General features: G+C 36.5%; 1 protein-coding gene across 1 annotated transcript in view; it reads left to right on the top strand.

Moving 5' to 3' along the window:
• Positions 1-12,478, top strand: part of TRDN (triadin) — a 170,719-nt gene that overhangs the window by 132,291 nt on the left and 25,950 nt on the right. The window contains exon 5 of the mRNA XM_044000627.1: positions 12,130-12,189. Coding sequence (XP_043856562.1) covers positions 12,130-12,189 — 60 coding nt within the window. The remainder of the gene's footprint in view (positions 1-12,129; positions 12,190-12,478) is intronic.

Raw genomic sequence — 12,478 nt, 5'->3', positions numbered from 1 at the left:
ATGTAAAACATTGCCATATTTGTCATTTTGTACAAGAAAACGATTAAAAGACAAAAAGAAATGAAAGTGAAAAATAGCATGCTTAAGTATATTCCATCAATATCAGTTCTTTCTTTAGAGGTGTATAGTATGTTTCATCAATAGTTCTTTGGGATTGTCTTGGATCATTGTACTGTTGAGAACATTCAAGTCGTTCACAGTTCCTCATCAAACAATATTGCTATCTCTGTGCATAGTGTTCTCTTGGTTCTGCTCACTTTGCTATGCATTATTTCATACAAGAATGCAGTGCTACATTTGAAAGATGCATTACCTCAAAATTTCTAGTTTGATTAAAATATTGAAAAGTATCCCTACTGTCATTTGTGATATAAATGCTCTACAGGTTCTCTAAAATGTATGTTTTTGTTTTGTTTTGTTTTACTAATAGACAATGTATTATGGGACATCAGAACCTTTTGTTTACTGATATACCACTGTAATCTATTAATCAATTATATCAACCAAGCGAGGCTGATGTTTTTCTTTGCAGTTACTAAAAATTCTAAATTCGAAATAAGCAGAATAATACTTCTTAAAATTAAAAAAAAACTAGGACCACCCCCCTCTCCCAGAGATAGATAGAAAAAAATGCCCTATGAAGTATAAAGTGTTACATGAATGTGAGTCATTGGCAGCCTGGGTTTCAATGATGTTTATTACTTTATTAAAAGTTCATGTCTGAGACTTCTGGGATAATGGATCTCACAATTAGTCTTATCCTGGTCCTTCAATGTTGGCTGCATTGTTTACTTTGTTTCAATTGCTCTCTTCATAAAGGAGAAAAATTACTCTTTATAATCAAAAAAATTGTTCAGAGAAGGGATGGTTAATTTTTTATCCAGAAATATGAGGAAATTGTTCTTGTAGCATTGAGATATAGTGATTGTTAGTTTGAAAGTGGTTGGAGAGTTGCACAATAGAGTGTAGATGAGAGATGGTCTTGTTTCACAGACCCCCACTCTTCAAGTGGAGTGTTCAGGGAAAGACTTCATAATTCAATCCTCTAATATGTCAGATGTGGAAATATTTCTGCATAATTCTACTTATAGCTCCATGTCTAGATTTCCTGTTAAAATCTAAAACTGAGTTTTTATTATATTTGGTCACTGTGTGCTTGTATGCCTTGACATGGGAATATTTCTTTAATTAAAAAAATGAATCGCCTCATAAGCCAAGCTGGAAGCAATATTTTATATGAATATATTTTGAGAATTTTGGTTTATTGTTGATGGCCATTAAGCACATTTGTTACCACCCACATGATAATATGTTAATTGCATCCTATTACTAAAATAATGGATGGAGCCTTACCAGCTATCAAATACTAGGTTGCAAACTCTTTTAATGGAGGAAACTCTTGATGACCAAAAAAGAGATCTCTGACATCTCATTAATACCTATTAGAAGGGGACATTGACTATATCTCAAAGTTCCATGAGATCAAACAACAATGTCTCATTTCAACATTGTAATTCCTGCATTTTTTAAGCACAGGGCTTTGTATAATAAAATAATCTGAAGGCGAAAAAGGACCAATACTAGGGGAAAAGAGAAGGGGTCAAATGAGCTTTTTCTTCCATATTTTGCATTTCTACCATATATAGATGTTACTGAAACAGAATTTTCAAAAATTACCATAGCTACTGTTGTTTGTTTCCCATTGGACTGTTAGTTTAGAGTGGTCTAAATGATTTTTTTTCTGTCAACCTAATCTTTTCCCTAATTTTTTTCAATTTTATTTTCTTTTTAATTTGTGGAATAAAATAAATATTTCCATAACAGTATAATTTTTTAAAAGATGATTGCACATGAAATTATAAATCTATTAGGTATAACTTACTATTCTTTTAAAATATACAACAGTTATCATGTAAATTTTTTTCTTCCCCTCTACCTTAGATATGACCACCATTAGACATAAATAGGTATATATGTGTAAAATTTCTCTATACATACTTCTATTTATCAGTTCTTTCTCTGGATGCAAATAGTGTCTTCTTCATATGTCCTTTACACTTAATTTTGTTATTTATAATAGACAATGATTATTGGACTAAATGATTCTAAGGACATATCTTTAACATTCGAGTATTGTTGTTCATAAGGGCAGATGTTATTTCTTTATATCTCATATCTATCCCATGTTCCTACACCAGGTATTACCCCCTCAGTCACCTGTTATATCTACATAGGCAAAATTACCTGCCCTGCATTAGTACCCCCACCCTGCCCTTCCCCACTCATTATGTCATTACTGTTGCTAAATATCCCTTAGCAGATGTGCCTTGGGTTTTCGAACAGTCCCCCTGCCCATTTCCCACCAACCTTTATTTTTCCTTTTTAAATTTTGTGATATATAATTATATTTATACACATATCAAATATAGATATAATATACACAAAGATACATATATGAATCTATAATGCAAATTTTCTACATTATTACATTCAGATAGTGGAATAAGTTTTAGTTTTTAGTGGAGTGAGTTTTGCAAAAGGAAGAGGTATAGATGTGTTATAATCTGCATCCTACATGTTATTATATGATCTGTCTTTTCAAAATTATTTCTCTTCTGAATTTCCCTATTACCAGCAAAGGCTTCACAATCTTTTCATTCACTCATATTTGGTGTTGTCTTTGACCCCTCACTCTCTTCCACTCCAAATATCCCAATGGTTGTCAAATCTTCTTTCTACTTTCCATCTGTTGCCTTTTCTTTACTACTTATATAGCCATTCATAGTTCAGGCTCTTATCACCTTTCAGTCATTCAACAATTATTTATTAAATAATTACTGGGAATACAAAGAAGGCCTGAAATATTTTTCCCCCTCATGTAGTACATAGTCTAGTGGTGTGTGTGTGTGTGTGTGTGTGTGTGTTTGTGTAGCAACTTGTGATGACTGTGTACATACAAGGTACAGTGTAAATGGGAAGTAATCTCAGGGAGACACTAGCAGTGGTTTGTGAGGGGGATAAATGCTTATGAGGGAGCACCAGTCTCATGAAGAAGGTAGATTTCAGTTGAGTCTTGAAGGAAGCCATGGAAGTCAGGGGGCATATGTGAGAAGGGAGAAAATTCCAGGCACAAGGAACAGCCAGCAAAAAGGTATAGGATCTGAAGAAAGAATTTTGTCTACAAGGAGCAGCATTAAGGTCAGTGCTGGTGGATTGTAGAGTATGTGGAGGGGGGTTAAAGTCACAGCTAGGTGTTGCAGTGAATAGAGTCCAAGTGAGAGGTGATAAGTGACTGAACTAGACCTGTGTGGATGGTGGGGAAGAAGGTGGAGAAGGGGATTTAAATAAGAGATGTGAAGATAGAAATGACAAGACTTGACAACACAGTAGATTTATGTGGGGTGAGTATGAGTGAAAAGTCAGGGATGACACCTAGCTTGAGAGCCTGGGTGACTGGGAAGATGGTAGAATTCTCAGCAATGGTAGGGAAGTCAGGAAGGGGAGAGTTTGAGAAGAAAGATATGGAGATTTATTTTGGGTAGGTTGAGTTTGAGATGTCTTTAGGACATCCAGTTTGAGGTGTCAAAGTGTCAGGAATACTGGATATCAGAAGAGAGATGAGGGCTGGTTTAATAGATGTGAAAGTCATCATCAATCATTACAGTCTTCTCCTATTGGTCTCCTTGCCTCAAGTCTCCTCTCCAAACTATCCTCCACACAGCTTCCAAAGGGATTTCCTAAAAGTATATGGATGACCGTGTTATTCTCCCACTTTACAAGCTATAATTATTCCCCTTTGCCTCTAGATCAGGTATTATTTTATCTTAAATTCCTTTGTTTGTGCAAATTTTATAATGCACATATTTACAATACAGTAGTACATGTATGTGATTAATAAATAAACATACATTTATTGGTGATGTGTGATCATTTTTTTTCTTGATAATGTTATATGATCAAAAATGTTTGGAGACCATGATAATGAGTATCTACTTTTATGGCAGGTATCTTGTCAGGCAGTAGGGATTTAAAACAAAACAATACAACACAACAACAGTCTCTGATCTCAAGAAATTTTACATTCTGATAGGGGGAATGAAACATATACACTTTACTAACTTCCACATACTCTGTGATCCAGTGATACTGATTTCCTTCATGTTCCTACATCATGATACTCCATCTCTCAATTTGCAGCATTTCCACTAGCTGTGCTCCATTCCTGGAATATATTCTGTCTCCTCATCCCCCTTTTCTGGCTTTCCTGGATTCCTTTAAGTCCGAGCTAATATCCACCTTCTGGGCTATGTCAAACTAATAGAAACAGATCTCTGGAGATCTCATATTGACTTAGAAAGTCACAAATTAATAAGATCTATGTTGTGATGTGTTTTTATTTATTTGGTTAGGTACTTCCCAATTACATTTTGATTTTGTTTTGGTTTTTGGTTTTTTGGGGGAGTTTTGCAGGGCAATGGGAGTTAAGTGACTAGCCCAGGGTCACACAGCTAGTAAGTGTCAAATGTCTGAGGTTGGGTTTGAACTCAGGTACTCCTGAATCCAGGGCCAGTGCTCTATCCACTGTGCCATTTAGCTGCCCCCCAATTACATTTTAATCTGATTCAGATTTCACTCAATATTTTTTTAAATAAAAGTGTTTTATTATTTTCCAGTTACATGTAAGGATAGTTTTCAACATTTGTTTTCGTGGGATTTTTAGCTCCAAATTTTACTTCCATCCTCCCTTACCGCCCTCCTCCCCAAGACAAAAAGCAATCTGAAAGATCCTGAAAGAGATCCCAAAAGGAAAACCTCCAGGAATATCATAGCCAAATTCCAGAACTCCCTGGTCAAGGAGAAAATACTGAAAGCAGCTAGGAAAAAAATGAATTCAAATACTGTGGAGCTCCAATAAGGCTAAAACAGGATCTAGCAGAATCTACATTAAAGGACTGGAGGGCATGGAATATTATGATATTCCAGAGGGCAAAGGAACTGGAACTACAGCCAAGAATCATGTACCCAGATAAAAGTGGGACTTCAATGAAAAAGAGGACTTTCAGGAATTTGTGATGAAAAGACCTGAACTGAATAGAAAATTTGACTTTCAAATACAAGACCCTAGAGAAGCATAAAAAGGTAAATAGGAAAAAGACTTCATGAGGGATATTAGAAGATCAAATTGTTTACATTCCTACATGGGAAGATAATACTTAGAAATCATAAGAACTTTCTCAGTAAGGAATTCACAGAAGACACAGGTCTGAACTGAATATGAAGGGTTGATATCTGCAAAGCATTTATGTTTTGTTCTTTGTGAGGCAAACAGGGTGGGGTGTCTTGTGTCTGGGACCGTATTTGGGGTTAGGGCCTCCTGGGTCCAGGGTTGGTGCTTTGTCCACTGTGCCACCTAGCTAATCCATGATGACCTCTTTAAAATAGGGGTAAGGTGTAGGAGGAATAGACTGGGGGAAGAGGAAGGGGAGAGACAGTCTGGGGAGAGGTAGTTCACATGAAGGGAACAAGAAAAAAGCTTATAGAGGGAAGGGGAAAAGAGGGAAGGAATGGGGGAGTGAGTGAACCTTAATATCATCAGAATTGGCTCAAAGATGGAATAACATGCATACTCAAGTATGGTATAGTAATATATTTTTGCCCTGAGGGAGGGGAGGGAGATAAGGGGCGGGGGGGGGGATAGGGGAAGGATTGAAGAGCAAATTGGGGGAGAGAGCAGTAAAAAGCAAAACACTTTCAAGTAAGGTGAAGATGTTCTGCATCACTGCACAAGTATGACATATTGAATTGCTTGATTTCATAGGGAGTATTGAAGAGGGAGGGAGGAAGAAAAATTTAGAACACAGAATTAGCTCAGACCGTAATCTCATCAGAGTGGGCTCAAGGAGGGATTAATATTCACACCAATTAGGAGGAGTATTCTATTTAACCTTACAGGAAAGTAGGAGGGGAAGAGGATAAGGAGGAAAGGGTGGAAAAAAGGAGTGCAGAGCAGGGGAGGGGACAGTCAGAAGTAAAACACTTTTGAGGAGGAATAGGTTAAAAGAAGATAGAAAATAGAGTAAATATCATTGGAAGGGAATAGGATGGAGGGAAATAGTTATGATGATTGATTATAATGGCAAAACATATGGTACCTACTTTGCTGAGCTAATATGAAGAAAATTCTTTGTCAAGTTTAAGGAATGATATAAAAGTTATGATGAACAGGATATAATCAGAAAAACCTGGAAAGACCTACATGAACTGAAGCAGAGTGAAATGTACTATATACAAAATAACAGCAATGGTGTAAGATGATCATCTGGGAAGCATGTGGTTATTTTCAGCAAGGCAATGATCCAATATAACTCCGAAGGATTTATGAAAATTGCAATCCATCTACAGAGAAAGAACTGATAGTATCTGAAAACATATGGAAAAAGTTTTTTTGGGGTTTTTTGTGGGGCAATGGGGGTTAAGTGACTTGCCCAGGGTCACACAGCTAGTGTCAAGTGTCCAAGGCTGGATTGGAACTCAAGAACTCCTGAATCCAGGGCTGGTGCTTTATCCACTGTGCCATCTAGCTGCCCCCTGGAAACAATTTTTTAAAAAGTGTTTTTGATGATTCCTTAGTCTAAAGTTTTGGTTTTTGACTGTTTTCTCTCACAACCTAGCTAATGTGGGAATGTTTTCCATGACTACTCATGTATAACTTATTTTGAATTTTTTGAGTTCTTGGGGTGGGGGATGGGAAGGGAAGGAGAAAGAGAAGTTGGAACACAAAATTTTAAAAAGTGATGTCAAAATTTGTTTTTATATATATTTTGGAAAATAAAATTCTATTCAAATCTAAAGTATATTTGGGGTTAGTAAAGGGAAACGTGGAGCAAGTATGAAATTTTGCTTGCTCTCCCTATCCTGCCTGTTTCTTGCCCTACAGCTGAAGTCTCCAACTGAAAGGCCTCTTCTCCCGGGGTTTCTGCCAGAAGCCTCTTGTGAAACAAGAAACAGGGCCATCCACACACACACAATTCCAAGCCAATTGGCTGGTAGCTCTGATTGACAGGTCCCACAGGTGGTTCTATAGCTGTAACTTCCATACACTGGGCAACTTCCAGATGACTGGGCAACTTCTGGACACTAAAGTTACATGGTTTCTAAATCACATGCTTTCTCCTCATGTCGGAGCTTCCCTGCAATGTCTTTCCCACCAGGGGGTGTCATTCCAATTCTCACAATATACAATGCTTAATTCAGTGTCTGGCACATAGTAGGTCCTTAATAAATGCTTGCTGATTTGAGGAGAGCATTAATAAATGGGGAAAATAGGAAAGTCCTCATGCAAGTGAGGTGGTAGCACGTAGATTTATCTTTTGATTCAATTCAACATATATTTATAAAGTACCTTTTAGGTGCCAGGTGCTAAATTATTCTAAATTATGAGATAAGAAGGCAAAAATGTATCTGTCCCTGTCCTGCCATCTAATAATAAAGACCATTTATTAAGAACAGAATAGGGATTTAAAAGGGGACAGTAAAAAGATAGGGGAAAGTGGGATAGGGATAACTGAGGAATAGGTCTAATAGGAATAGGTAGGAGGGAGTAAGATTATCTCTCTTGAAAAAGTTGAAATCAGAAAGCTGAAAGGAGTCCAGGATCCCAAGAGGGAGAGATTGAGGAGAAGATTCTAGGCTTAGGAAACAGCCTATGTAAAATCAGGAAGAGCACATGGAATGTGATGCACAAAGAATATGAAATAGGCCAGTTTGGCTAAATCTCCAAGCATATAAAGAGCAATATCACATCTGAGCTGTGTGACCTCAGGCAAGTCACCTGACTTCTCAGGTTTGGTTTCCGTATCTATGATATGGGGATAATAATTCATTCATTACCAGAGGAACACTGTAAAGAAAATATTTTGTACACTTTGAAGTGTTACAGAAATGTGTGCTATTTATTTTGATGTTCATATAAAACCTTGGAATGGGAAATCCTTGTATTTAACAACTTGGGTCTTAGACAAGACCACCATTACAAAGCCCACTTGAAAGAATCAGGTATTTATTTAATAGGCAAAAGTAATTGAGAGCATCATTAATTCATAAGAAATTACCTTTTATAAGTGATTCCTGTAGTCATAGGATTTTAGATAAGAGCTCAAATGGCCATTATTCCTTAGCTAAGGGATAGGAGAAAGAGTGGGCCCACTCTGTGGCAATTTCTTTCAACTGTTAAGACACTCAGGTGTCTATAATAGCCTAAAACTGGTGTGAGGGCCAAAATTTGATATACAGAGCATTATTTGGGTGACTCGCCTTAATATTGGGGTCCCAGAAATATGAGGAACCTTTTAGCTTCACCCTCCCCTCTGAACTGCCCTTTTTAGATATTTCTCCCAGGCCAATAAGAAGGGAGCCTTTAAGCTTTAGTTCACAAAAAGATCAGATTTTATTACTTGGGAATTAATTAAACTACAAAGGTAAAACTAATAAAAATCAAAGATAAGGAAATAGGAAAATAGAAAATACAGAGAAATACTCTCAACTCTAAACATAACCTATGCACTCCCCAGACCTTTTCCAATTAAGCTAGTTCAAAGGAATTTAGGATTTTCCTTAATTAACTCACCAAACCTGAAAGTCTACAGTTGCTCTTGCCACCAGAACAGCAGCCACCAGAGATAGAGCGAACATATGCCACCACCACAAGGGCCAAGCACGAAAAAAGGCAGAGTCCCAGAAGACGCCTAGCATTCCGGAAGCAGTCTAGTGTTCTGGAAGCACCCTCTGCCTCCCTTCAGGGAGCATTCAATCTGTCCTTCTCCAAAAGGGGAGATCCTTTAAAAGCTGCCTATGGAGAGTTCTCTAATTTTTACCACATTTGTTATCTTTATTTATGAGATAAAACACAAGGCCCCAGTGGAACATGAAATGAGCAAATAGACATAATGCAACTTTGACTAAACCATTAGAACTGAACCCTTGGGGGCAGCTAGGTGGCGCAGTAGATGAAGCACTGGCCCTGGATTCAGGATTACCTGATTTTGGATCCGGCCTCAGACACTTGACACTTACTAGCTGTGTGACCCTAGGCAAGTCACTTAACCCTCATTGCCCAGCAAAAAAAAAAAAAAAAAAAAAAAAGAACTGAACCCTTATTTCTCACATTCACTAACACAAAAATGTAGCATCTGATTAATTATTGCTGCTGGGAGTTGTCTTATTTGGGCTCTAAGCAATTACTTAAAACAAAAAAGTAGAATTGCTATTTGTCTATCAAAGTGACATTACTGCCTTACTGTTTTGTGTCAGGTAACAGTAAGATACCAGTAACAGTGATAGCTTTGACCATTCACAGCATCTCTGGGCTTCCCTTTTGAACAGTAATACTCACTTCTGAGAGAGCCAGATTCAGTTAGGGATTCAGGCAAGCAGTTTTTCTTTGTGTAAAGCTGAAACATAAGAAGAGGGATTGAAAACCTGGACTCAATGACATCCTGTTTTAAAGAACTTCACTAGTCAGTTTAGTGATTTGAGTTTTTTGTTTGCAGGGGAGAAACAATATTCATGCACATAGCTTATCCCTTGAGAATGAAAGTCAGTTGGCATTGCCTAAGATATTGGGGCCATGAAGAAAATGTATGCCAAATCCTCTACTGTACATGCGATTTGGAATGAAGTCACCACAAACCTGTCATGGTTTACAAATAAATGTACTTGATTATTTTTGAGTCAGTTAACAACATTTTGGATGGGGAGCTTGGTCCTTGGGCTAGGTCCTTGGTTTAGTTTCCCATCAAATATGTTGTCAATTGCCACAAAAGTAACCACAAAAGTATATTTATTTGTAAACCATGTCAGTCTTGTGGTGATTTGAAATCATTACACAAAAAAGCAAAATTATATGCTTAACTTTATCTCATAATGATTGCTGTGCAATGTTAAACTTGTCATTTTGCTTCTTTTGTGTAACTATTTCTTTTGTGTGTATATAAATATTTCAAATCAATATTTTTTCTGATAAATCCTAATGAAAATAATCTTATGGAAACATTCTCCACTGTTACCCTCCCCCCAAAATTCCTAGCTCATTATATCTTTTATTTTTGTCTATTGTGAAAGCTTTTATGGTAATTACCTAATTCCCAACAGAGCTACTATAGAAAGATAGGCCATCTGTCCAAGAGATGAAGTACAAAAGCTTCCAAAGTCTTAAACCTACTAAAGACTGGTCTAAAATAGGGATCTCTCCCTCTCCCTCTCCCTCTCCCTCTCTCTCTCTCTCTCTCTCTCTCTCTCTCTCTCTCTCTCTCTCTCTCTCACTCTAGTGGAAAACACATTATTATGATTTCATCAGTATGCTTATTCCTTGCAACAATTCAGAGTCCAAGCCTTCCACAATTTTCTGAAATATGTCTGGTAACATTTCTTTTTGTGTGTCCAAAATATGCTTTGAAATGATCCTTAAAAGCAATTTTTGCCTCCCCTTTAAAAAACAAAACCAAAAAATAAGCCCTGATAGTCAGGTAGCAAATGAGGAGTTTCTTGCAGCAAGCCCTTTAAGTAAGTACAATTATCCCTTCCACATTGTAAGGGTTAGAGTCACAGTACCTCCCATGATCTGGAAAAAAAGAACTGTTTACAATGTTTTGGTCTTCCTTTCATATCAGAGAAGAAGTCTGAATTTTTATAATATTAAAATATAAACTATATTGATCTTATACGATATTATGCACATAATTTGTGCATTTCCAAGTTTCTAATTTTTTTGTCATCTGCTAGCCTTTACCTGTCTTCTGTAGCTTTCTCAAAACTCCCCCCCCCAAATTCCCATTTAATTACTTTTTTTTCCATTTAATTTCTTATGCTAACCTACTATATATCATAATCACAATGGGGAAAGTCATTATGTGAAAGGGATAACTGTAGTGTAAATATTGTAATGCTTCATGAAAAAAATAGCATCATTGGTATAAGAAACTCCCATTGGCAAAACACTTTTTTCGTTTTGTTTTGTTTTGTTTGTTTTTTGTGGGGCAATGAGGGTTAAGTGACTTGCCCAGGGTCACACAGCTAGTAAGTGTAAGTGTCTGAAGCTAGATTTGAACTCAGGTCCTCCTGAATCCAGGGCCAGTGCTTTATCCACGTGTCACCTAGTTGCCCCTGGCAAAACACTTTTTACCAATGCTAATCAGTGTGTTTTATCCAGTTTTTATTCTTAGAGAGTTACCTGGGTCATATAACCAGTATGTCAGAGGTAGGACTTGAATCATCTAGGTTTTCCAGACTTCAAGGATACTTTTCTATCCATTCTATCACACTGTTTTTCTCAGATAGGTTAGAGGGCTTAAACAAGGTCTTACAACTAGTAAGGGTTAGCTTCAAAATATTAACTCAGGTTTCCTGGTAATAGTTCCAGAGCTCTTTTCCTGTCCCAACATTGCCTCTCTTTCTAGTGACTTCTGCTTATATTTAGAAAGATTCTAATCAGATATTTATTCTAGTTTAAATTAGTGGGAAATCCAGGGTTCATTTTCATCTCTAGGCATATTCAGTCACTGGGCACTTCAATATATACAAAGCCATGGTGGAGGCACTTTCGGTAAAAAGTAATCTATCTATTGCCTCCCTGTAATTATTGGTTCAATATGATAGCAAATGCTAGTTAAGAAACGACTCCATAATTCTGAGCTATACTTCCTATCAGGTAATTGTTACAGCTCATTTCACAAATTCTTAATTTAATATGTAAAAATTGTGTCTTGCTAAATCTAAATTAGATTTCGATTAAGGATTCTTAATTTGTAGTGAGAGTAATTGAAATAAATGTAATTATAGTTTGTGATTGGTTATAGCATTCTAACACGGTGCAAGCTTACCAAGATTTTTCCCCAATGGCATTTTCTTTATGGAACCACTAAAATTTATGTTATTCTAAGATGGTATAAATAAGAGAAACAGCACTATGAGTAATAAAAATGTTTCCCTTTTGTCTGTCACCATCATGTCATATATGATAATTCAGGAAATACTATATAGCTCAGGGATCAACTTATAGCTGAAGTTCTTTTCTTTCTCCCCTCATTATTCAAACTTTTTTTTCTAAAGTGCAAATTATGTTTTCCCCTTCAGAAATTCACAAAGAAAAGGCTGAAAAGCAGGAAAAACCTGAAAAGAAAATAGCACCTAAAGGTAATTGTTTTTATTTGTTTCTCATTATTTGTGTTCAGGATATATTCTTTTCATATCACCTTCTTTGAGCAGGTTGAAATATATTTTATTTTAATGAGACATATAGGAGGGAAGAAAATAAATAAGGCTAATTTGACTATCTTCAAAATATGTTACTTCAGAAATATGAACAAAACAATGCTAACTTTATGCCAACCCAGGAGCACCACATATTCAGATATAGAGTAAGAATACATAGTGATGTGTCCTTTTTATGTAAATCGTGAATACAATGAAACTTTAATTCTTG

Source organism: Dromiciops gliroides, chromosome 4 (genome assembly GCF_019393635.1).
Source record: "Dromiciops gliroides isolate mDroGli1 chromosome 4, mDroGli1.pri, whole genome shotgun sequence".
Classification (NCBI taxonomy): domain Eukaryota; kingdom Metazoa; phylum Chordata; class Mammalia; order Microbiotheria; family Microbiotheriidae; genus Dromiciops; species Dromiciops gliroides.
This window is presented reverse-complemented; position numbering and strand designations above follow the sequence as displayed.